Source organism: Sciurus vulgaris, assembly GCF_902686455.1.
Source record: "Sciurus vulgaris genome assembly, chromosome: 4".
NCBI classification, from domain to species: domain Eukaryota; kingdom Metazoa; phylum Chordata; class Mammalia; order Rodentia; family Sciuridae; genus Sciurus; species Sciurus vulgaris.
In genome coordinates this window covers 115243650-115270054 of record NC_136464.1, presented here as the reverse complement: position 1 = coordinate 115270054, position 26405 = coordinate 115243650, and the positions used below count along the sequence as shown (strand labels likewise).

At 39.5% G+C, this 26405-nt stretch overlaps 1 protein-coding gene across 1 annotated transcript; it reads left to right on the top strand.

Annotated features, from left to right (window-relative positions):
• The first annotated feature begins 14022 nt into the window (after window positions 1-14022).
• Window positions 14023-25929, top strand: CLN5 (CLN5 intracellular trafficking protein). The gene is given in 5 exon segments (XM_079136936.1): window positions 14023-14360; window positions 18353-18518; window positions 19189-19414; window positions 22680-23179; window positions 23182-25929. Coding segments are annotated over 5 exon segments (1233 nt in total). The 5' UTR covers window positions 14023-14037; the 3' UTR covers window positions 23200-25929.
• Window positions 25930-26405: the final 476 nt, after the last annotated feature.

Here is a 26405-nt window from a genome sequence, read left to right as displayed (position 1 = left end):
TCTGGAGTTGTAATTCACTTGTTAATTTGAAAGACAGTCATTTCTGAGGTCATCTGGTACCATCCCCAAAGTCTGGATTATTTCATTCCTATGACAGGTGTATACTCAGGGACAGATAACTCTGCCTAGGACAGGGAAGAAAGGTAACCCTGTTTCCCCTGAGATTAGGGAGGGGGAGAAATTATGGAGGAGCAGGGAGAAAGGAAGAGAAAGAAGCATGTCCATTTTAAAAAATAAGTTGCAGTGGCAGAGCAGCAAGGGTTATATTCAAAGCATAAAGTGGACCACTGTTACACTGTTATAGCTCCCCACTGTCAATTTCTACATTCCATTCCTATGGAAATATGGGTGGTGACCTTTCCAAACTGCTTCCTGCTGAAAGGGGGCAAAATTGGGAGAAGTAAGCCGAAGTCCTTGTTCTCTATTAGGTGGGGCATGGACAGTTAAGAGCATTCAGCATCAGAGCAGTCCAGAGGCACACAGTTGCAGATGGCATGTGACTGGACAAGGCACACATAGGGCAGGGATCATGTTAAGACAAAAATGAAGACAGCAAAGCTTTCTTTTTTGTAAATAATTAGCCCAAAAACAATTAGTATTTCAGTCAGTCTCTGAAGACAGTAACTCATAATCTTATCCATGAAATGCAGATAAAGTTCATCAATGTAGGAGGTTAGGAAGATTTGTAGGTCTATGAAATCGAACTCAAGTTAACTCAGGACAAATTTACAACTCTTGTGATCATTATTATTAGGCACTCTCATTCAAGAACCCTTCCTTCATAGCATCCAGATTTACTTATTTTTGGTAGGGCTGCCCAAGTTACATTTAAAAAAACATTGTTTTCCCTTTCAAATGTCTATGTAGGACTGTGCTTTTAGGTAGTACTCTCCTACCAGGTGTTTAAGACCAAGTTGGTCAAAACTAACCTTGTTTCTATCTACTCCTAAGAGTCAGCTGAGAGCCCGCCCACACCCCCACACTGAGGTCAGACACCATTGCTGAGCCTGCCCACACCAAGGTTGGACTCTGGTGCTGAGCCCACACCCCACCACAGACAGACCCGGTGCTGAGTCTCTCAGCCCGCCCCCCACACTGACGTCAAAGGCCAGTATCTGAGCTTGCCCGCCTGTCCCCCTACTGCTGAGGGACACTATGCTTGCCTCCAGACTGACTCAGCACACCCTCACTGGGGCTCCCCAGCTTCTTTGGAGGCTGGTACAGGCATTTTGAATTACTCCTGAGGGCATGGCCATCATCGTTGGAAGGGCAGCTCCCTTCCTGAGACACCTACAGGAGACTGGAGGCCCTTTGAAAGGTACCTCTATTTACTCACTAACATCCTACACCCTTCCCCATCCTTTTGTTCACAACTAGAAATACTGTAAATAGTAATCGAACTCATCCTGTTCATTACAATAGTGTTAAAGTCTTTATAGGGGCTATCTGCTTCAGGGCTGCATTTTCTCCATATTGGGTGCTACTGGTATTGATCTCCCCCTCAAAGGAGAAGTAGTGGAAAACTGTAGGGTCATAATAAGCCTGCAAGGGGGGAACTTCAGTATATCTGCTCTTCACTGCTAGAGGGGAATATATAAAAACAATATGAAAAAATAGGGGAAGTTGTCCCTAACAAACCAAGATGCTATTGTGATAGAATCCAATGACAGCATGGCAGTAGAAATGACAGAAAAAGAGTTTAGAATCTGCATAATTAAAATGATCCATGAAGCAAAGACAAGATAAGAGAGCAAATGCAGGCAATGCATGACCATTCCAATAAACAGTTAAAAGAGAAAACACAGGAAGCAAAACAACACATCAATAAAGAGAAAGAGATTCTGAAAAACAAACCAAACAGAAATACTTGAAATGAAAGAAATGATAAACCAAATTAAAAACTCAATAGAAAGCATCACCAACAGAATAGGTCTCATGGAAGACAGAATCTCAGACAATGAAGACAAAATATTTAACCTTGAAAATAAAGTTGAACAAACTGAGAAGATGTTAAGAAGTCATGAACAAGGGCTGGGGAGATAGCTTAGTAGGTAGAGTTCTTGCCTTGCATGCACAAGGCCCTGGGTTCGATCCCCAGCACTGCAAATAAATAAATAAATAAATAGGAAAAAAAAAAAAAAGAAGTCATGAACGAAACCTCGAAGAATTATAGGATACTATGAAAAGACCAAATTTAAGAATTATTGATATTGAGGAAGGCACAGAGATACAAACCAAAGGCATGAACAACCTGTTCAACAAAATAATATCAGAAAATTTCCCAAACATGAAAAATGAAATGGAAAATCAAATACAAGAGGCTTACAGAACACCAGGTGCACAAAATTATAACAGATCCACACCAAGACACATTATAATGAAAATACCTCACATACAAAATAAAGATAGGATTTTAAAGGCTGTGAGAGAAAAGAGTCTGATTACATATAAGGGGAAACCAATACAGATATCAACAGATTTCTCAGCCCAGATTCTAAAAGCAAGAAGGGCCTAGAACAATATATTTGAAGCTCTGAAAGAATACAGATGCCAACCAAGAATCCTATACCCAGCAAAACTAAACTTTAGATTTGACACTGAAATAAAATCTTCCCATGATAAACAAAAGTTAAAAGAATTTACAAATAAAAAGCCTGCCCTACAAAACATTCTCAGCAAAATTCCTATTTAATGAGGAGGAAATGAAAAGCAACAATACAAGTCAGGGCAGGGAGGAACTACCCTAAAGGAAAAGCCAATCAAAGGAGAAACCAAGTCAAGTTAAAAACCAAAAATAAGCCAAAATGACCAGGAATACTAATCATATGACAATAATAATCCTGAATGTCAATGGTCTAAATTCAATAATCAAAAGACATAGACTGGCAGATTGGATTAAAAAGAAGGACCTAACAATATTCTGCCTTCAAGAGACTCATATCATAAAAAAAAGACATCCACAGCCTGTGGATGACAGGTTGGGGGAAAACACACCATGCACATGGACCCAGTAAAAAACCAGGGGTCTCCATCCTCATATCAGATAAAGTGGACTTCAAACCTAAGTTAGTCAGAAGGGATAAAGAAGGACATTTCATACTGCTAAAGGGAAGCATAAAACAACAAGATATAACAATTTTAAATATTTATGTCTCAAAAAATAGAGCATCTATTTATGTCAAACAAACCCTTCTCAATTTTAAGAATCAAATAGACCAAAACACATTAATAGTGGGGGACTTTAACACACCACTCTCACCACTGGATAGATCCTCCAAACAAAACTGAACAAAGAAACTATAGAACTAAATAATACAATCAATGATATAGACTTAATGGATATTTACAGAGTATTTCATCCATCATCGAGTGAATATAATTTCTTCTCAGCAGCTCATGAATCCTTCTCTAAAATAGATCATATGCTATGCCACAAACAAGCCATTAGTAAATACAAAAAAACAGAGATCCTACCCTGTAACCTATCAGACCATAATGGAAAACAATTAGAAATGAATGATAAAATAACAAACAAAAACTACTCATGCACCTGGAGACTAAATAATATGCTATTGAATGATGCAATGATAACAGAAGACATCAGGGAAGAAATAAAAAAATTCTTAGAGGTAAACGAGAACAATTACACAACATATCAAAAATCTCTGGGACGCTTTGAGGAAAGCAGTACTAAGAGGACAGTTCATTGCATTGAGCTCATACATTAAAAAAATAAAAAGTCAAAAACTAAATGACCTAACATTACATCTCAAAGCCCTAGAAAAAGAAGAATAGATCAACACCAAAAATAGTAGAAGACAGGAAATAATTAAAATCAGAGCTGAAATCAATGAAATTGAAACAAGAGAAACAATTCAAAAAATTGACAAAACAAAAAGTTGGTTCTTTGAAAAAGTAAACAAAATTGATAAACCCCTAGCCTTAGTAATGAAAAGAAGGAGAGAGAAAACTCAAATTACTAGAACTTGTGATGAAAAAGGAAATGTCATGACAGACACCATTGAAACACATAACATAATTAGAAGCTACTTTGAAAATCTATACTCCAACAAAATAGAAAATATTGAAGACATTGACAAATTTTTAGACATATGATCCTCCCAAACAGAATCAGGAAGATGTACACAATCTAAACATATCAATTTCAAGCACCAAAATAGAAGAAGCCATCAAAAGCCTACCAACCAAGAAAAACCCAGGACCAGATGGATTCTCAGACAAATTCTACAAGACAGAAGAACTGATACCAATACTCCTCAAAGTATTCCAGGAAATAGAAAAAGAGGGAACCCTTCCAAATTCATTCTATGAGGCTAGTATCACTCTGATACCAAAAACAGACAAAGACCCATCAAGGAAAGAAAACTTTAAACCAATATCCCTGATGAACACAGATGCAAAAATCCTTAAAATACTGGTAAATCACATACAAAAATATATTTAAAAGATAGTGCACCATGATCAAGTGGGGTTTAACCCAAGGATGCAAGGTTGGTTCAACATTTGGAAATCAATAAATGTAATTCACCACATCAATAGACTTAAAGTTAAGAATCACAGGATTATTTCAATAGATGCTGAGAAAGCATTTGATAAAATACAGCACACCTTCATGCCTAAAACACTAGAAAAAATAGGAATAGTAGGAACATACCTTTCAACATTGTAAAGGTTATCTATGCTAAGCCCATGACCAACATCATTCTTAAGGAAGAAACACTGAAAGCATTCCCTCTAAAAACTGGAACAAGACAGGGATGCCCTCTCTCACCAATTCTATTCAACATCATCCTTGAAACACTTGCCAGAGTTATTAGACAGAACAAAGAAATTAAAGGGATAAAAATAGGAAAAGAAGAACTAAAGATGTCACTATTTGCTGATGACATGATCCTATATTTAGGAAATCCAAAAAACTACTCTAGAAAACTTCTAGAACTAATAAATGAATTCAGCAAAGTAGCAGGATATAAAAACAATATGCACAAATCTAATGCATTTCTATTCATAAGTGATGAATCCTCTGAAAGAGAAATTAGGAAAACCACTCCATTCACAATAGCCTCAAAAAAAAAAAAAATACCTGGGAATTAATCTAACAAAAGAGGTGGAAGACCTCTACAATGAAAACTATAGAACATTAAAGAAAGAAATTGAAGAAAAACTCGAAGATGGAAAGATCTCCCATGTTCTTGGATAGGCAGAATTAACATTGTCAAAATGGCCATTCTACCAAAGGCACTATACAGTTTCAATGCATTCCAATTAAAATCACAATGACATTCCTCATAGAAATAGAGAAAGCAATCATGAACTTCATCTGGAAGAATAAGAGACCTCAAATAGTCAAAACAATCCTGAGTAGAAAAAGTGAAACAGTAGGTATCACAATACCAGACATTAAACTATACTACAGAGCAATAGTAACAAAAACAGCATAGTACTGACACCAAAGTAGACAGGCAGAGCAATGGTATAGAATAGAAGACATAGAGACAAAAACCACATAAATACAGTCACCTCATAATAGACAAAGGAACCAAAAACGTACAATGGAGAAAAGATAGTCTCTTCAACAAATGGTGCTGGCAAAACTGGAAATCCATATGAAGTAAAATGAAATCTCTCACCCTGCACAAAATTCAACTCAAAGTGGATCAAGGACATAGGAATTAGACCAGAGATCCTGCACCTAATAGAAGAAAAAGTAGGCCTGAATCTTCATCATATTGGCTTAGGATCAGACTTCCTCAGCAAGACTCCTAAGGCACAAGAAATCAAAGCAAAAATCAATAAGTGGGATGGACTCAAACTAAAAAGCTTTTTCCCAGCAACGGACACAATCAAGAATGTGAAGAGAGAGCCGACAGAGTGGGAGAAAATCTTTTCCACACGCACTTCAGATAGAGCACTTATCTCCACAATTTATAAAGAACTTACAAAATTTACACCAAAAATACAAAGAACCCAGTCAATAAATGGACCAAGGAACTGGACAGACACTTTACATAAGAAGACATACAGGCAATTAATAAATATATGAAAAAGTGTTCAACATCTCTAGTAATTAGAGAAATGCAAATTAAAACAACTCTATGATTTCATCTTACTCCAATTAGAATGGCTATTATCAAGAATACAAACAATAATAGATGGTGGTGTGGATGTGGGGGAAAAGGCACACTTCTACATTGCTGGTGTAGTTGCAAATTGGTGCAGCCACTCTGGAAAGCAGTGTGGAGAATTCTCAGAAAACGTGGAATGGACCTACCTTTTGATCAAGTTATCCCACTCCTCGGTTTATACCCAAAGGACTTAAAATCAGCATACTACAGTAACACAGCCTCATCAGCTCAGTTCACAATAGCTAAATTATGGAATCATCCTAGATGCCCTTCAACAAATGAGTGGATCAAGAAAATGTGGTATATATACACAATGGAATATTATTCAGCCATAAAGAAGAACAATATTATGGCATTTGCAAATGAATGGATGGAATTGGAGAATATCATGCTAAGTGAAATAAGCCAACCCCAAAAAAACAAAGGCCGAATGTTTTCCCTGATGAATGGTGAATGATATATAATGGGGATGGGAGTGGGGAGGGAGAGAAGAATGGGAGAACTTTAGGTTATGTAGAAGGAAATGAGAGGGAATGGGTATGAAAAATGGTGGAATGAGGCAGACATCATTATCCTATGTACATGTATGATTACACAAATGGTGTGAATCTACATCATGTACAACCAGAGAAATGAAAATTGTACCCCATTTGTGTATAATGACTCAAAATGCAGTCTGTAAAAATTAAAAGATAAATAAAAATATAAAATAAATTTTAAAAAGAGTCAGCTGAGATTCCTCAGAGATCACTCTTTGGGACATGTGCAAAGCTTTCTGGGTCCTTTAGCTTTCTTCTACCATTGGTACCACTTGCCATGATGGGTCAGGATCTGACTGACCATACTGGACTTCTCTTGAAAGCATCAGGGATATTTATGTCTCCAATGACCCTCTTCTTTGCAGAATGTGCACTGTTTGGCTTCCTCTTCTCTAGGGTCCTTTCTATTTCCCTGATCAGTTGCAGGGCCCAGAGCGGGTGTAAGAAATCCCATGAAAACCACACCAGACATGGGAAATCACATAAGGGAGTTTATTAAGCAAACAGAGTGTCTTCCTGCAGGGTAAGAGAGAAAACAAGAGGAAAAGAGAAGAAAAGAGAAAGGGCGTGCACTAGAGAGATTGGAAAAGCGAGGAGGAGAGAGAAAGCAAGAGAAAAGATAGCGGGGATGCTATCCTTAAGCAGTTGAATTCTGCCAGGCTAACAGGGGACCAATAACAGAGAAGGATACTTGCAAGCTAACTGATGAACCAATAGCTAGCTAGGATGTTCACAGACTGACAAGAAGTTGGGAGGCGGGGAAATGCTGCAATGGAAAGGGCAGAGGAGCAACTTTATATTACAAGGGGGTCCCATCATTCTCTTTGTCCTGGCTGACAATAGAGGGCAAGGGTCAATATACTGGCTGCTTTTTCTTTGGTCTTTTACTTCCTTCACTTTGGTCTCCACATTTTTGGTTTTAAACACCCAGCAAATCAGGTTCATCAGTCTTAAAGAGGGAGTAACAGTTTATAACTTCAATATATATAATTTTACAGTTACCCCTTTCATTCAATTGGGGTAATATTAGTCCTGAAAGTCATCATTATATACTATCTGCCCTGTAGGTGATGGCTTATTATCTCAATTTACACAGGTTTTTTTTTTTTTTTTTCCTTAGAAATGTACTTCTGCAAAATACTAACAGGCAACAGTTATAAAGTTTACAAGGAAAATACAAAATGAAATTAACAGAGCAAAAACATATTCATTTTGTATAATAGCTATGAACCAAGAAAAATGACTTTTATAATCTTGAATTTTACTTAGTTATATATTATATTCCATTTGAGATCACAGTAATCTTTACAACAAGATCAATCTTTTGATCACAATTTTAAACGAGTTAATATCTAGCCTATTTTGGAGCCATTTTAACATGGAGAAAAGGGGGAGGCAGAGTCTTATCTTAGGTAAGGAGGGGTTCTTCACAAATAGCACAATACAACATTACATCTGAAACATGAATCAAAGAAAGCTAGGAGAGATTTTAACTTTCTTTTTGTGGAAAAAGTGTCAGAATGCTTCCATGTTTTAGAGAGTCACCTTTAAACAGATCAGGATTTCCTTATTATCTTCCAAAAATGCATTTAAATTCCAATTCCAGTATGGAGAGTAACACAACATTGTATATATAACTTATTGACCACAGTTTACATTATCCAGCTATAAAACAAATGACAAGAATAAATAACCAAATTTGTTATTTCTATACAAATCCAAGACTTTTGCTACAGATAATTTTAGTTTGGATAACACCAACTTGGTAAAGTGCTCTCCTAAGCTTTGCATTATACGAAGTTTAACTTTTAGAGTACAATTTAGAATCAAGAGTGCAGGGTAACAACAGTCACAGGACTGCATGGGTTAACAAAAATCAAAGGATAGCCTTAAATCTCTTATACACTTAGGAAACAGTGTTACTGATCAGAAATTGACTTAGTTGAAGTAAACAGATAAAAGATGTGTCTTCAAATAACAGTGTGGACCTTCTATGTTAGATACAATATATAAAAGAGAGCAGTTATTAGTTGTCTTGTGTGTAAAATTACATAAACTTTCATTTTATAAACTTTTACATAACACTTAGACAAGGCTTAGACAGATATAGTTCTCAGATGCATATGTATAACTAGTCAAATATATTTTGGGTATCAACAATATTGCTATAACTTAAATAACAGTTGTTTATTTAACCAATTATATAGTATCATTTGAGAATTTAAACCATAATTCCTTTAAGACTTAGTTTCCCCAAATAATAAAACTAACAAAGAAAATTATCTCAATAGATAAGAGCAGATCAATGTTTCAGGCTTTGCTTCATATTAGTATATTAAAGTTCAAACAACTTTATATAACCAATTTCATCACAAACACAAACTTTTTGAGATTTACCTTCCACAAAACCTTGTGCAACCTACTTAAACATTCAAAACTTCTTTACATGCTTAGTTTTGCCCTCTTTCACCTTGAACTTTATTTTTATTTTTTGATGCTGGGGATTGAACCCAGGACTTTGTGCATGTAAAGCAAGCACTCTACCAACTCAGCTATATCCCCAGTCCCTCATTTTGGACTTTAGCACAAGAATATTACTTTACTAGACAAAATACTTTCTCATCCAGAAACATTTCTTTTTCCTTCCAATTTTCTATACTAAAATATATTCCTATACCTGTAACTTTCTTTTATCTTTTCTAGTTTTGGACACTTAAATTAATATTCTGAAACAGTCCTTACGAATGTGATCTGTGCATTTAACTTACACAACAAATTTCATCCCAGGACGGGGTTGGACAATCCAACTTATATAAAAACTGTGCCTTAATCTTTTTTCCCCCAGGTGATAATCAAGGGGTTGGAGCACATGATATTTTTGAGCCTGACCTGTCTCTGTTATTATCACAATGCCATCAACTTCAAGTGATTTTCCCACTGTCATTTGTACCCAGAGGCTCCTTTGGGGCCTTTTTCTTATGCTAGGTATATTGATACCATCCTTTTCTCTAGGTTTCCTTGAGATCCCTTTGCAGATGCTGCCTAAAAAACACAGGTTGGACTTAGTTTCTGTCTTTTTCTTTTCTGGGTGCTGTTATTTATTCTGCTATTCTCTCCGGGCATTTAATTTGATGTGATATATTATAGCAAGAATGGCTTTGCCCCAGTGAAGAATATCCCCTGGCCAAATGAAGTCTCCTGTCAGATCTTAAAAGGAGAGACTATTCCTGTCCCCTAGTCATAAACTGACAGTTCTGGAACCTACTGCCACATCCTTTGTGGCCAGCACCCTCCACGCTTCATGGGCAAAATGGGCTGGAAGGCAGGACAGAGGCCAGGTTCTCTTTGGCCATTTTTCTATAGCCCAGGAAGATTTTCTGATCCCCACCCCCAATGGTTTAGGACCCAGTGTCCTTGACCACAGTGAGATGATCAGTGGCTGCCTAGGGTCAGGTTGAGAAAAAGTGCTGGGATTGTCAGCACTGGGTTTAAAAGATTTAAATCTTTTTAACCCTTTCTTCTGGTGTCCTGCTATCTTTGCACACCTGAGGCAATGCCTTTTGGCACCTTCAACTTAGTTCCTGTTGGTTCAGATCCCTTATCATGCAAGTGCATAAGCGCCTGTACATACAGAATCTCGTTCACATACTTTACCTCTGACAGACCAACTTCAACATCAAGATTTTGTAATCATCCTGAAAAAACAATTGAAGGCCAGATCGTGTTATAGTAAACCCTCTTTCTCTTAGATAGGAGTATCCCTATAGGTGGCCCATGCAGCCAAATTCTCTCTGTTCAAGAGACTACCAGTATGATCAATGCAGCATGGCCCATGTCTTAAAAGGCCGGTAACAGACAAAAAATAGATAAGAGAAAGTCATGGAAACCAGGGCTGACAGCACAGAAACTTTAAAACAGGCCAGAGCTGCATACACAATTTTCTTCCACTTACTTTACCTTGACAGACCAACTCCAACTACAAGATTGTATAATAATCTAGAAAGCTATTTAAAAGCTAGACCATTACAGTAAAACATTTTGTGTTAGACTTGTAGGTGGCCCTTTCTTCAATTCACTTACCTCTGACAGACCAACTCAAATTGCAAGATCGTACAAAAAAGAAACACAGAGAGAGACAAGAGAGGAATCCCAAAACAATAGCCAACAGATGGGAACCTTTAAATTGACCAGCATTGATTCTACCTATACAATCAATGCAGTACTGCCCATGTCTTAAAAGGGGCAATAGCAGATACAAACAAAACAGACAACCAGAGGGAATTTCCAAGCCCAAGGCCAACAAACAGATAAGAACCTAGTACAGATCAGAAGGGAGTACATATCCCTAGGTTACTAAGTCCCACTTAACCATGACTCCTACAACAGTGGTGCCACAGATGTCCCCAGAAAGAGGGAATGAATGTTCCCACAAAGAGGAACCAGGTATGTGGAATCAAGGGTCTCAGCCTGCACACTAGGAGACTTAGTAAATGGCTCAAGTTGTTATGACTTTCCTCTGTTCAGCTTCCTTTTTCTTAAAGCGAACCATGATGAAGCAACCTGCATTGTTTAGGAAGAGAAGGTGGAAGTTCCCTGAAGCAAGAGAAGCTTTGGCAGCTACTGGGATGGTCCCTCTGTCCCTTCCTTTACTCACAGGAATAGCTCCTCTGGTTCAACCTGAGACAAACTCACCCATTTCCTAATGCTCCTGCAGTTGGCTCTCAACAACTTCCAGCACCATGAATCCTCAGCATGGAAGTAGGGTTCCCTGCAGAGCCAGGCCTGAACAAAAAAGCTGGAGTTGGGGCTGCTCTTGGGTCCCATCTGGGTTGCCAAATTTGTTGCCAAATGCTTGGTCCTTGTCCCTGATACCAAGTCAATAACAAGGATGCAGTCTTGAGAAAAAGGAAAAAAAAAAAGTTTTATTATTTTGCTAGCAAAGGAGAAACACAAGAAAACCCTGTCCCAAAGGCTGTGAATCTGACCATAAGCAAGAACAAGGGGTTTTTAAGAGGTAACTCAAAGGCTACATTCCATGTGTTCTCTGTCTGGAGTTGTAATTCACTTGTTAATCTGAGAGACAGTCATTTCTGAGATCATCTGGTACTGTCCCCAAAGTCTGGATTATTTCATTTCTATGGTGGGTGTGTACTCAGGGACAGATAACTCTACCTAGGATGTGGGAAAAAAGGTAACCTTATTTTCCCTGAGATTAGGGAGGAACAGGGAGTGAGAAAGAGAAAGAAACATGACTATTTTAAAAAATAAGTTGCAGTGGCAGAGCAGCAAGGGTTATATGCAAAGCATAAGGTGGACCGCTGTTACATTGGGGCCCTTCCTAAAGCTCCCCAGAACTCTGCAACCTGGTGTAGCATGTGGGCAAGGGTACATGTGAGTTCATGAGTGTGGGTTTGGGGGGGTGAAAGCTGGATCCCATTTGTCCTCAGAAGGCCTGGAAGACCTAAGGAAGCCAGTAACACCTCTTGCTCTCCTCCACCATACACACACATACATACACCAAGTAGGTTGTGGTGGTTACCTCTGACTACAAAAGCCACTTTTCTTTTTCCAATAAGTTTACAAATATTATGGTTCACATGTGTCATGAGTGAAGTGAAGGAGTTGGAAAGTACTGGTCAGAGGGTTCTGCAGACTGCCCTTTGGTTAAACTGGTGATTCTATGTGATCAGGCATTTAGCATATTGATAAGTAAGAATTTATGTACAGTTTGTTTCATCAGAAGAAGGGCAGTTGTTGATGCCATTGTTTCTTGCAGAGTGGGCTGAAGGGTCAAAGATGAGTAGGCAATGTAACATTTTCTTACCAATAAAGTAGTAGGTCCAACACAGTAGAACATATTCAACAGCATCCACAAGAGCACAAACTACATATCATTTGTGTTGACCATTGTTTTCACTGGCTTTGACCCAGTGAGGGCAAATTATTTCCCCGTTTTTGTCCTCAAGCTTTCTCATTGCACCCAGTGCCTCCAAATAAAAATTCTTATACAATGAAATATTATTGACTTTTAGTCTGGACAGTGGGCATCCACGTAAGTTTTAGGTGTTGATGACGCTAAGGGAGAAACCCAGATATGGAGCACAGGCTGTGCCCTGTTCTGAATTATTCCATGATGTAGAGAACAGCAGTTTCCAGGCTGTGCCTGGCCCTGAGTTACTCCATTTTATAAAGCCATAGTATGCCATGAGTTACTACATTTTGAACACAAGTGCCAAGGTAGAGTGACTCTACACCTTGTTTGTGCAAATAACCACTATCTGCCCAGCACAACCATAACTTATAAATTGATGAATAATTTATTCATGTCAATAAAAAGTTACCTTATTAAATTAAATCTGAAGTACATGGATACTTGAGTATATCAAATCATACCATGAATGATATACTCAACATACCCTACACATGAGCTTGCCAATCGCACCATATATAACCCCCTCACTTACAACCCATAACCATGGAAGCATCCCAAGACTGGACTGGCAGCACATTCTCAATCACTTGCTGAATGGCCACTGGCCTTGACCAGAAAACTTGCCACAGCAATGACCTTCCCATTCTCTGTCACTGCTCAGGGCAGTTACACAACCCACTTTAAGATGACTCTTTGAAAAGGCCTGCTATCTGGACCCTAGCCTCAACTCTTCAAATTGGTTCCTTAAACATCCATTTCTGGCCTCCTTCAGTGACTTTGCACGTGAATCTGCTCTCTGCCTTTGCTCTTGGTAGTCTTCTTGAAATCCTGCGACTGCCTTAACCCTTTCAGGAAGTAACTATATACATATACGTATATATCACATACATATACGCATATATGTATATATCTCATATCACTAAGTCAAAGTATGAAGGGTGACTTGAGTGTTAAAGATGTTAGTAATTAAGACCGGAATGGAATAAAAGAACTTGAGATTGCCTCAGTGAGGACACCAAGTGGACACTGAGTATCTCGGTGAATTGAAGGCGATGAAACTGATGTAGCTTGCAAATTAATCTTTTTCAATAAATCCTGACATTGTGGAAAGACACAAATGTGCCTAGTCTATGTAAATGGCATAGCTCTGGACATCAGAAACTGGATGTTTGCTTCTCTTGTTTTGGTGATGGCTTCGGCGGGACGGTCAGAGAAGCTTCGCTAAAGCGGAGAAAGGAGAGCAAAACAACTCCATATTCCTCCTCCAGTGCCTTGGAGGCCCCAAAGTCTGGACGCAATTATTCAAGGGGAGGGACTAAAGCGTCCTCCAGAATGGCAAAGTCAGGAAGGTGCCACCGCCTGCGGCTCCTGGGAGGACAGGAACCGGGGACCTGTCCAGAGCCGGACGCGTAGGTCTGAGATGTCAAGCTGCCGACGCACCAAACACTCAGGACTTGCGCTGCCAGGCCTAAGCCGGTGGGCGGCCGGAATCGGGCTTCGCAGCTCCGCGCATGCTCGCCTGAAGAGCCTCCGCTGCCAGCGGCTGGGGTGGCGCCGGAAGTACCCGAGCCGCCTCATGGCGCAGGAGGAGGGCGCCAGGCTGGGGGTCGGGGGAGCGCGGGGAGCGCCCCCGGGGCGCGCGCCTTGGCGCTGGGCGCTGGCGCTGCTCGGGCTGACAGCTGCGCTGAGTTGGCCGCGGGCGGCTGGCGGCCCCTCCCGCCGCCACTGGCCGGTGCCTTACAAGTGAGTGCGGCGGCGCGCGCGCGGGCGGGGACGCGGGGGACGCTGTCCCTGGGGCGCGCGCACGGCCGGGCTGGTGTCGGGGTGTCGAGCGCGAGGGGTGAAGGGCGGGGCGCGGGGTGTTTGGGTCCGGGTCTGGGGCGGCGCGGAGGCGTGGTGCACGGAGAGGTGGGCGCTGTTTAGAACAAAGTTAAGGGCTGGGGGCGGGGCGCTCAGCAGCTCGCGGCGCGCGGACCTTGGGGCCCTCTTCCCTCGGGGAAGCGCGAACCCGGACTGGAGCAGTCTCAATTGTAGAAGAAACGGGTGGGCAATGTTACTTTATCAAGTGACTTTTAGATCTTAGTAACTGCTTTTATCTAACTTATTTAATGCTTGAAAAGTTAAAACACTTTAAATATTGCATTGGTTACTTATTTCATGCTCAGTTATTAGTACTGCATAACATTTGACACAGTTTAGAGGTTAACCAACTTGCCCAGGTGTTCTCCGGACTTGGCAGTTTTAAGTACCCAAATCCGGGGAATCTCCACCCTGAGCCCAGGTAGAGTGGGAAGGTTGGTCGCCTAGTTTGTCCATGTACTTCATCCTGGAGTAGGGCACTGGTTATAAATCAAGACCGCAAACCTGATTTGGAGCCTTTGACCTAGAATAGTGTCGAAACAATCTAAGAATGTCAAACAGAAAAAGAAAACATGAATGTCAGTGTCTGGCAGGGGAAAGACCAGCAGCTTTTGAATACACTGTTTTTCACGACAAATTGATGAATCAGGATGCAGGATAACCTCACAACCTCATGGTCAGGAGCAGAGTTCTGGGTTCTGACTTCTGGGGATCAATTTTGGTTTCACCAGATCATCAACTGTGTAATCTTGGGAAAGTTATCCAGTATCTCTGTGCGCACATATCCTACATTCAGAAAACAGGGTGGTGGTTAGCAGTTATCTTAGTATTTTGGCAAGATTAACTCTAGTAAATACCAGCAGTTTCAAACCTAAACATTCATATATTCTGCTAGTGGAATGAATGTTTTTGCTTGATATATGTGAAAAGAAAGGTTTTGGGTTGTTTTAGTTAGCTATTTATCATTGCGACCAAAAGCTCCTACAAGAACAATTTAGAAGAGGAAAAGTTTATTTGGAACTCTGTTTGGGAGGTCTCAGTCCACAGGCCAACTGCGTTGCTGTGGGCCCAAAATGAGACAGAACATCATGGGGGAAGGGCCTAGCAGAGGAAAGCTCCTCAGCTTGTGGTAGGGTCAGGAAGCAAAGAGAGGGAAGCGGGAAAGGGGCTGCAGTGAAGACGCCCTCCCAGGGCATGCCCCTGTGACTCATCTCCAGCAGCCATGCCCCCACCTGCCTACAGACCACCCAGTACATTAAAACTAGGATGAACTGATTAAAGTTCACATAATCATTCCACCTCTGAATATTCCAGTGTTAATAGGAACTTTTTTCCCACTTTTTTTTTTTTTTTTTTTTTGGTGCATTGTATCGGTACATATTGGTGGGATTTGTTGTTACATATTTGTACATGCACACAATACAACAAAATAATTTGGCCAATATCACCCCCCCCCCAATATTTCCCCCTCCCTCCCTTAGGAACTTTTGAGAGACCTCTCAAGTCCAGATCATAGCAAAGTGTAAGCTGCTTTTCTTGAAAATATTAATAAAATGTTCATATGAAATGAAAATTAAATTTTCAGCAAAACAAGAGATTATAAATTCAAAACTATGATTTAGTATTAGGGCAAGGTATTGTCTGTGACTTCTTAACTGTTTCTTTAAAGTTTCAGTATTTAAGTGCTTGCCCCCATCTGACTCCCTCAGTTGATTATAATATTGAGCTTTATTAAATTCATACATCAATTATGCTTTTTAAATTACCTTTGGCCTAAAATAAATTTTATCATAGGTAAATGAAACCTTCATGTAGTTATGTATTCGTTTAAACCAGTTAAGTACCTAAATTAAAATAGAATTTGTGTCCATCTGTTAGGATTGTAACAAAATATATCTAACTAGAACTTTTGGGATTTTAGGATTCTTAGGAGTTAGAGGGCTTATTCTTGATATTTTCTGAGTGCTGAGTATAGAAGGTGACCAGCATCTGTCCAGCTAAGTTCAGCTGGAGCCTGGTCTGATTGCTGGGCCTTCTAAGATATACTTTTTTTCCTTGCTTTATTGCAGTGTCCTCCTGACTGATCTCTCAGCCTTAATTTGACCTTTCCCCACCCTCTTATAAATTTCATTAAAATAAGGTTTATGTTAGGGCATCTTGGGCCTCTCACATCTGCGAATTAAAATCCTTTAAACTAACTTGGGGGCTCAAACCTCTTCAGTTTCAGGGTTCAAGAGGCTGCTGCTGTTCACACTTTCCTAGTGACAGAATGACAACCTCTGCCCACCTCTACTCTTTCCGCTGCTGCATTGAAGCCTGAACCTTCTGGAGATTCTTCTAATGTGTGTGGTTGGATAATATTACTTAATGTTTTCTCTCCTTTTCTGTCCACACCTTCTTAGCAAGTACCTGGAAACCGAGGCCAGGTTCATCTCTCTCTTTGTCCTCACCAGTCCCACCCATCCCCCACCATAGAACTTATTTCCTCAGTTTAGCACTTGCCCCAGTGCACCCTTGGCTGGGAGTTAAATGTCTTCTCAGCCCCCACCCAAGACTCTGCTTTGTTTCCTTTCTTCCCAGTAGAGTCCTGCTTGTTTTAGATCCTCAGTAAATGTTGTTGAATGAATTTTGGTTAATTATTAAGTAAATATAGCACATATTCTATTTTACTTGCTATTAAAGACATCATTGTTAGGCTGGGGATGTGGCTCAGTAGTAGAGTGTCTGCCTGGCATGTGTGAGGCACTGGGATTGATTCCCGGAACTGCAAAAAAGAAAAACAGAAAAGCCAGGCATGATGGCTCATACCTGAAATCCCAGTAGCTCAAGAGGCTGAGACAGGATGATTACTAGTTCTAGGCCAGCCTCAGCAACTTGGCAAAGCACTAAGCAACTTAGCCAAACCCTGTCTCAAAAAATAAAAAGAGCTGGGGGGTGTGACTCAGTGCTAAGTACTCTTGGGTTCAATTCCTAGTTATCCTGGGGGTTTCTGCGTGGAGGAGAAAAGGGTTAATTGCCAGAGAATCATGTTGGCTATAAGTCAATCAATTACCCATAAACTTATCTAATCATTAAACACAGAAGAGCCAATATTCTTTTCAAATGAGAGGAGGCATGACAGATAGGACCGTACCAGATCTAGCCTCTTATAACATGGAGTAGCCCAACTCTTTTATTTATAGTCACACAGGTAAAGGGACCTGGAACCGGAGGGGCTTCTTCTGTGATGACCAGGACAGGGTGGAGTTAAGGGAGCCAATTTGCTCAGGTAAACTATCATACAGCTAGGCTGGGAACCACTCCCACAGTGCCACATACTCCCCGGCAATCTGGGACAGACCTCAGTGTCTGCCAGTTCCAAGAAGTCAGTTCTCTGTGTCCTGAGGCAGAACCTTGTCTGATTCTGCTAGATAAGGATGGCTTCCCACAGTACCCCAGTAAATAAATAAATTAAAATCATCATTGTGAGTTTGTTCATAGGTAACAAGTAAAATATATGTTTATATTTACTCACTATGGTCAAATCTTGAATGTGTTTTCCTGAACATGTTACTGACACCGAAATGAAAACTTGGACTTTAAATGTGTGATAATGCTGGGGTGTGGTGGCACATGCCTGTAATCCCAGTGGCTCAGGAGGCTGAGGCAGGAGGATCACAAGTTAAAAGCCAGCCTCAGCAAAAGGGAGTTACTAAGCAACTCAGTGAGACCCTGTCTCTAAATAAAATACAAAATAGGGCTGGGGATGTAGCTCAGTGGTCGATGCCCCTGAGTTCAATCCTGGTACCAAAAAAAAAAAAACAAACAAACAAAAAAAAAGAGAACAATTAAATTCCTGTTAGAATCTAAGTTGATGGTTTGTCTTTCTTTATTAGACGCTTTTCCTTCCGTCCAGAACCAGATCCTTATTGTCAAGCTAAGTATACTTTCTGTCCCACTGGCTCACCAATCCCAGTTATGAAGGGTGAGGATGTCATTGAAGTCTTTCGATTACAAGCTCCAGTATGGGAATTTAAATATGGAGACCTCCTGGGACATTTGGTAAGGATGCACCTTGATCTTGTAGCTTTGGTTGATTAAATACTTCAGTTATTGAGTCAATTTGAGTAGTCACTATCGTAGTGTATTTTTTTACCTTATTCATTGATGTACCGCCCAATAATATTTAAAGTGAGTTGTCAGATAGTTACGATCAGATTTTGTAATCCTAACAGTAACAAATGCATGTGTGAATCCCTTTTAATATTATGAATCTGAACACAACTTCTATACTCAGCTTCTGGAAAATGAGAAAGTAGGAGGCCAGAGGAAGGGAAAGGGCAGGCAGTGGATACCTCTTGGATTTCTAGGCCCTGTTGTGGGCATTTTTCCAGGTTAGCTCATCACCTTGTGATGTATATGAAGTTCCTGTCTGAGGTTGTGGCATGGGGGTGTCTTATACTTACTCTAAGCTGTAAGACAATTATGAGTGTGATAACAGCACACAACCTTGCTACCTGAGATGGGCAGCCATGACCAAAACCAGAGTGGATAAGGGCTGGAGTTTGAAGGGCAACAGAGTGGACACAAGAATAGCAACACTGAAGAGGATCAGCTGAACAAACAGTTGTCCTTCTTAATGTGCTTAGTGATGCACCATGTTCTCACCCACCAATTTACCTAGACTCATGTCCACTTAATGGGTGCTTTCATAATTCATATCTTTACACAGAAAATTATGCATGATGCCATTGGATTCAAGAGTACATTAACTGGCAAGAACTACACAATGGAATGGTATGAACTTTTCCAGCTTGGCAACTGTACATTTCCCCATCTGCGACCTGAAATGAATGCCCCTTTCTGGTGTAATCAAGGAGCTGCCTGCTTTTTTGAAGGAATCGATGATGTCCATTGGAAGGAAAATGGAACATTAGTTCTAGTAGCAACCATATCAGGTACGTTTCAAAACTGGCAGGACTGCATCAGTATCCAGATGAAAGAAATTACTTCAGTGACACATTTCAGTAATGTCCGACTTCTTAGAGGTCATTTGTAAAATGTACATATGGAACCACTACACTTTGACCCAAACTAGTACTTGTGCAGAATTTCACGAGTAGGTAAGTAGCTTATCTCTTGCTTTATTCCATGTTAAACAATGAATGAAATAAACCACTTTATATAATTAAATTGGACTTTCTAAATAAAATAGGAAAAGAAAACCCATAACATGCCTGATTAAAGGACTAATTGGCTGTGCCTGAAAAAAATTTTTAGGGATGATAAATTAAAATAGCATCTTTATATGAGAAATGATAATAGCTATTACTCACATGGACTTACTCTGGGCCTGGCCCCATTCTGAGTCCTGTACATATATCACATCATTTATCATCACAATAAACCCATTATAGAGATAATATTATTTCCCTCATTGTAAAGATGGGGAAACTGAGGAACAGGTTAAAATTTTTACAACTAAGTAAGTGGGGCTCCAGCCCTGGTAGTCAAGCCCCATAAACCATTCTCTTAACAACTTTGGTACATTGCCTCCCAAAATGTATATGATCTCATATGTTTGAGGCACTCTTGAGCAATTTAAGTATTTTTATCTCTGAGATTTTTCTATTCTTTTGGGAAGTGGCTAACACAGTTGGAATTTTGCATGTGTTGCATCATTGGTTAGTGGTGAAAGGAATTCAGCAGAACCTTATCAGTAGTTCATTATATGACATTAGGTCACAGTTTACCATGTTTTCTCATTGCCCCCCGAATCAAATGCTACCATTGCATTTTAGAAGTAAGGGCTTGCCCATAGCATTTATAGAGCACTATATATAAACATCTGAAATGAAAGCACTGTTTGTGATAAAAATTATTCAGTGGATCCCAGGACTCGGGGAAATGATCAGGCTTTCTACTTTTGTAGCTTTTTTACAAATCATTTTAAGGTGCATTGACCCATAATTTGGTAGGAAAGGTAGAATACCCTTTGTCCTTTCACAATTAAGGAACTGAGGCTCAGCCAAGCAATGGCTGACCTCTCTCAAGGTCACAGAGCTCACAGCATAACCAAGACTAGAATTGAGATTATATTTAAAAGTTAAATATAATCTGGGGATCTTTGAACTGAAAACAGTTTGCTGTTTTCTAATCCTTCCTCCTACTTTCTAATTGATGTACCCAACTCATTCTAACAATATGAAAGTGCATCTCTTAGCAAAATTTTAATAGTTGCTGTTTCATTCCAAGCCAATTCACATCTCTCCTTTCTCCATTTCCACCTACATCATTATCTGAAAATTTCCCTTCTGACATAAATTGATCATTTGAACAAGTGGTTACTGTTTTCTGTAAAATGTTTGTAATATGCCATTACTTGTGACTTTTAAGTTGTCCATCTGCCTTGTGATTAATGCTGTTCTGTGACCTTTTCTTCATGTTACAAAACAGTGTTGCAGCACAGCAGTGGCTTAGCTCTTAGGTACAGTGATAGCTTTTCAAACTTGAACACTTAAGAACAGTGCCTCCAGTTCTAAGAAAACAGGCTTTATACTACCCCTCAGTTTTAATTCCATGAAATTGATAAAGGCAGCCACTCTGTTTTACAGAGCATGAAGTATTTATTTTGTGGCCACAAGTTTGAGTAAGCAAAGAAAGGTTTGCATACAGTGACAAAGTGAAGTGTTAGGGCCTAGCTCTATTGGGCATTATAAATGCCCAGATGACAGTTATGCCCCTGTAGATTGCAGTGTTTCTTAAATATTTGGAAAGATTCTTCTGGTCTGGTATAAAGTGTTGGCAGGAGAGAGGGTTGCTCATCCTGGAGAATATAGTTTATGAAGTTGGCCAAAACCATTTCCAGTTTGGTTGATTCATGGGAAGAATTTGCGTGATGGGTGGGGAGGTCATCAGCAGCTTCCTACCAGCTGCATATACAGGGAGAAAAGGGAAGTATCAAATATTCAAAGTGGGTGCTTCTCTTAACTAGCAGGCCAGCCTTCTCCAGTAGCTGCTTCTTGGGTAATCATTCATACTCTGTGCATGCAAAACCATCCTGGTTTTTCTCATACTGTCTACCCATTCGCCTTTTCCTCTTCCAGAGTTCCTTCCTTGCTTCCATTTTCTCTATTGCCTCTGACTTTCAGGTTTGTTGACTAAGGTTGAGAAATAGAGCTGCTGCATTTGTTTAATCTTGACTGAAAATATAGGTGTGTTGGGGGCTGTGCCATGTTGGCGGCACCGGGATGGCACCTGATCACATTGGCAGCGAGGAGGTTGATTGACATAAGCACACTCAGGTGATTTTCTCGTCCACGCACACCATGTATGCACATGTGTTCTCGAGCACTAATTGCCTGCTCAGAGCGTCTCGCCTAATCTTTGCGTGAGAGGCATGGCCCTGCTCTCCGCCTCCTGGAGGTGAGGTGATATAAGCGTAGGCGGAGCGAGACAGAGACACAGCAGCCATTAGCAGAAAAGCAGCTAGACAGGCGGCAGCAGCCAGAGGGAAAAACACGCGGCAGTAGCTAGTAGGGACATACGCAACAGCAGCCAGAAGAAAGAAAAAACGCGCGGCAGCAGCAAATAAGGGCAGCGGCGGAAGGCAGATCGCAGAACAGAGAACTGAGACGCATCACTAGGACACCTTACGTAGACACACCCTTAGTTCACAGGATGCAGGACTTTAAGGCGTAGCAACTCTCTTCCTCTAAGCTCTGAGCAAAGCCTGTCCTTCTCTCAAAGTTTCTCTCTTAAGCAAAGTCTCTCTCTCTCTCCTCTCAAAGCAAGTAAACCTCATTTCCTCTATCCTCTATGAACAAGCAAGAAAGCAGCGCACTAAGGAGAAAGATAGAAGTAGCTCAGTTTCCACTCCACCACCCATAAGACCCGTGCAAGTTGTTGCTGCAGGCGGTGACAAATATCCACGGATTTTGGAACCGCGAAGAGCCAGCGACATAGGTGAAATGATAGAAATAGTAAAACTTCTCCTTATATGCATATTACATCTAATGTTTATAATTAAGTTTTGCCTTGAAGAATGGAATAAAAATTGGCTGATCTAGATTCCTGTTGAAAGATTCAGCTTTGGAAGTTAAAAAAAAAAAAAAAAAAATCTCTTGTGTGTATCCATGATCTTAGGTCAGACCATGTTTACTTAAAAATCATTAGCTTTGATGTTCACATAGGTGTTTTGTTTTCTTTTGCTTTTTTAACTAGGAAGCACATTTAACAAAATGGCAAAGTGGGTGAAACAGGATAATGAAACAGGGATTTATTATGAAACATGGACTGTCCAAGCCAGCCCTGGAAAAGGGGCGGAGACGTGGTTTGAATCCTACGACTGTTCAAAATTTGTGTTAAGAACATATGAAAAGTTGGCTGAACTTGGAGCAGAGTTCAAGAAGATAGAAACCAACTATACAAGAATATTTCTTTACAGTGGAGAGCCTACTTATTTGGGAAATGAAACATCTATTTTTGGACCAACAGGAAATAAGACTCTTGCTTCAGCCATAAAAAGATTTTATTACCCCTTCAAACCACATTTATCAACTAAGGAATTTCTCTGGTGTCTATTGCAAATTTTTGATACAGTGATTATGCACAGACAGTTCTACTTGTTTTATAATTTTGAATACTGGTTTTTACCTATGAAATTCCCTTTTATTAAAATCACATATGAAGAAATCCCTTTACCTAACAGACACAAAATACTCCCTGGTTTATAAAACCTTAATTCTACTACTATTTTTTTTTTCTCCAACCACTAGCATCTCAGTTTTCCAAGGGGTGATTTTGCATTTATGGGTTTGTTAGATTTTCTTCCTTGAGGCAGAAAAGTAAAATGTATATTGGCAAAATTGCAGCACATTAACATTTCAGAAGAACTCTTCTGAGAAACAGATGAAACCTTTATTATATTGGCCATAGTATGTTAAATGTCTTAATTTCAATTTCTAAGCCTTTGTTAATATAATTATTGCTAACATCAGGTATGTAGGTTCCATGTTCTCAATAGTGACATTTTCATGGGGGGAGCTACTTCTGGGACGGTATTTTTTCATTTAAGTGCTTTTTGATAGTTCAGACTCACTTTACAGCTTTTATAACCTTTGCAACTAGGTATAGTAATCTGACTGCATTCCATTCACCTTGCTTTTGACTTGTTTAGCCACCAAAGCTGGAGTGGAGTGGTTGTGCTTTCAGATGTGATACAGTGTTAAAGAACAAAATTTTTGGATTTAAGCAGAGTAACATCTCTAGACCTTAGTTTCCTTCTCTCTAAAATGACTCACTTGTTGGGATTGTCATAAAGACTAAAGTCATATTGTGTCTGCCAATAGTAAGGTCACATGAATGGTAGCTGGAATGATTACTCAAAGAATAAAGTGTCATCCTTGATCTTGCCTAATGTAGATTTCATGCCAGCCTTTCTCAGGTTTTTCAATCACCTAGACTTTAAGCTGATACCGAAATGCTTCAGCAGTTCTTCAAACATCTGAGACATGGAAGTATATGGCTGCAGTCATGTCTGGGTCCCACTGGTGTTGTCAGTGTAGTGATAAAGGACGCACTTCCCAGAGACAGGACAGGTTTTTGTGAAGCATCAAGTAGCTGTGCTTGCATTAGGGCCATCAAACAAGCTCTCAAGGTTTTTTTAAGTATGTTATGCTCAATTGAATAATTTTTTTCAGTTCTTGAAAAACACACTGGTAAGTTGATAGAGTGATGATCAGAGAAAACAACCTGTAAATGTAAATGTACCAATTATAGTATTTCAGTTTCAGCAAACACATAAGTGCTTCCTGAAAGGTTAGTGCTCTCTTAAAAAACCTAATCATTGATATTACTTACCTGACCCAATGAGAAAATTGGGGCTTAGAAAGGTTCATTTCCTCTCTGTGGCCACCCTGCTAGTAGTAAAGGAATCAGATTTTGAATTCAGGTTCTGCTGTTTTTCAGTTACATTCTAACTGCAGCCCTTGAACCAATGCCCGTCCACCAAATGTTACTAGTCTGTGAGGAGATAAAAGTACAGATATTGAAACGCATTTAGAAACACTTAAAGCAGTTTGGTGAAAAATTTTTCTATTGAATCTAATTTTAAAAATCCCTGGGGCTTATAGTTTGTTTTTGTTCTTATTTCATTCACCTAGGAATTCATTTTTATTGCATTTTTGAAAAGTATAGGCACAAGAGTCTGAAGTAAAAACCCCATCACCACAAATACCTTGAAAAGCGCTGCACTAAACCATTCAGCCTACTGCAGAGTTTACATAAAGACTTCCTCAAATGCACTGGAAGAACTTTCTTCCATTGCTCACTTTCAGCCTATCTATTCATATTAATAGTGCCTAAGCTATTCTAATAATGTTGTCTTTTAATGTGTTAATTGTCTTCAGAATATGAACAGAAAACTGAATCTTTACATTATCACCATCTACTGGCTAACTCAGGTAACACCAATTTCTGCAAGTCTTAAAATTGCTATGGGAAGTTACTTTGTATTTCCAGAACTGCACTGAAGTAACAAGCAAAGATTCTTATACCAGGTTATATAATCACAGAACTTGGCTCCACAGCAAAAACAAGGACTTCTGTACATGGACATTGACTTTTTTGGGGGGGCACTGGGGATTGAACTCGGGGCAACCACTGAGCCACATCCCAGCCCTATTTTGTATTTTATTCAGAGACAGGGTCTGACTGAGTTGCTTAGCACCTTGCCATTGATGAGGCTGGATTTCAACTCATGACCTTCCTGTCTCAGCCTCCCAAGCCACTGGGATTACAGATGTGTGCCACTGTGCCTGGCTTGGACCTTGACTTTTAAAGCAAGATTCTAATAGTTATGTTTAAAAAGCTTTCCTTTGTTTCCTTTGTTATTTCATTATTCCTATGAATATTAATCTGTGAAGAAATTCTGTGAAAGTACTATAATAGATTCAGATGGTGATAGCACAGAAAGCATTCTCATACGTATTTCCAAAAAATTTGTCAAACCTGTCATGTAATTATATAAGTAGAACCTTCAAGTAGAGCTCATTTAAGAACATGCTTTCAAATGGCAGTTGGGAAACCAAAATAAGGCTGGTCATGATTTGCCAATTTTGCTGCCCTTTGAGATGCTATATAATTTCTATTCTTTTGTTAATTTAAGTTACAAATGTACAAAATTTCCTCCAAGAGAAACCATTGTGTCGAAATGTGAATATAAAGCCTTTAGAATAAATGTGTCCTCACTTTATTGTTTTAGGTTAAAGAAAACAGTCAAGTGCTGAAAATACTGTAAATATTGAGGACTCCGTTAATACTGGCTTCTTAAAAGTCAGAAAAAAATTAAAATCACACCTTTTAAGTTTTATCCAGTTTTTATACTCTACTTTGGTGAAACAATGAATTATCAGGGAGTAGTTCCTTTAAGATGACTTTATTTTAAAAAATAAATTGGGAAATTACCCAAAGAGCAATGTGCTAAAACCTCATTTTTTCCCCCCTGTTCAAAAAAGTACTTGGGCTAGCCAAGTTTGTTTCTAGCATTTTCCTCACCCCTTATTGTCCAAGTTGCTTCCTGTTCCTCAAATTGTCCTTTCTAGATTTTTCATTTAAAACAAGTTAGAATATTTATTGAACTGGTATTCTAAGGATAATCCCTTGGAGTAAAAGTAATACTCTTGGAGTGAATGGCTTTTGTCTTTTTTAAAGGAAAGCTGGGTGTCAGCAAGCAGGTTAGAGTTTCCTAACATCTAAATTAGCCCCACAAAGAACCTGGGGTCTTCCACAAGTACCAAAAAAAGCTTTCTTAGAATGGAAATTTCATCTTCAATCATGCCTGTTGTTTTGGTAATGTTTAAAATACCGAAGAAAATTGAGTTTTTTCTGAAACCACCTTAAGACAGGAGATGAAAATAATTTTTATGGTTTAAAAAGTGTTCTGATTCA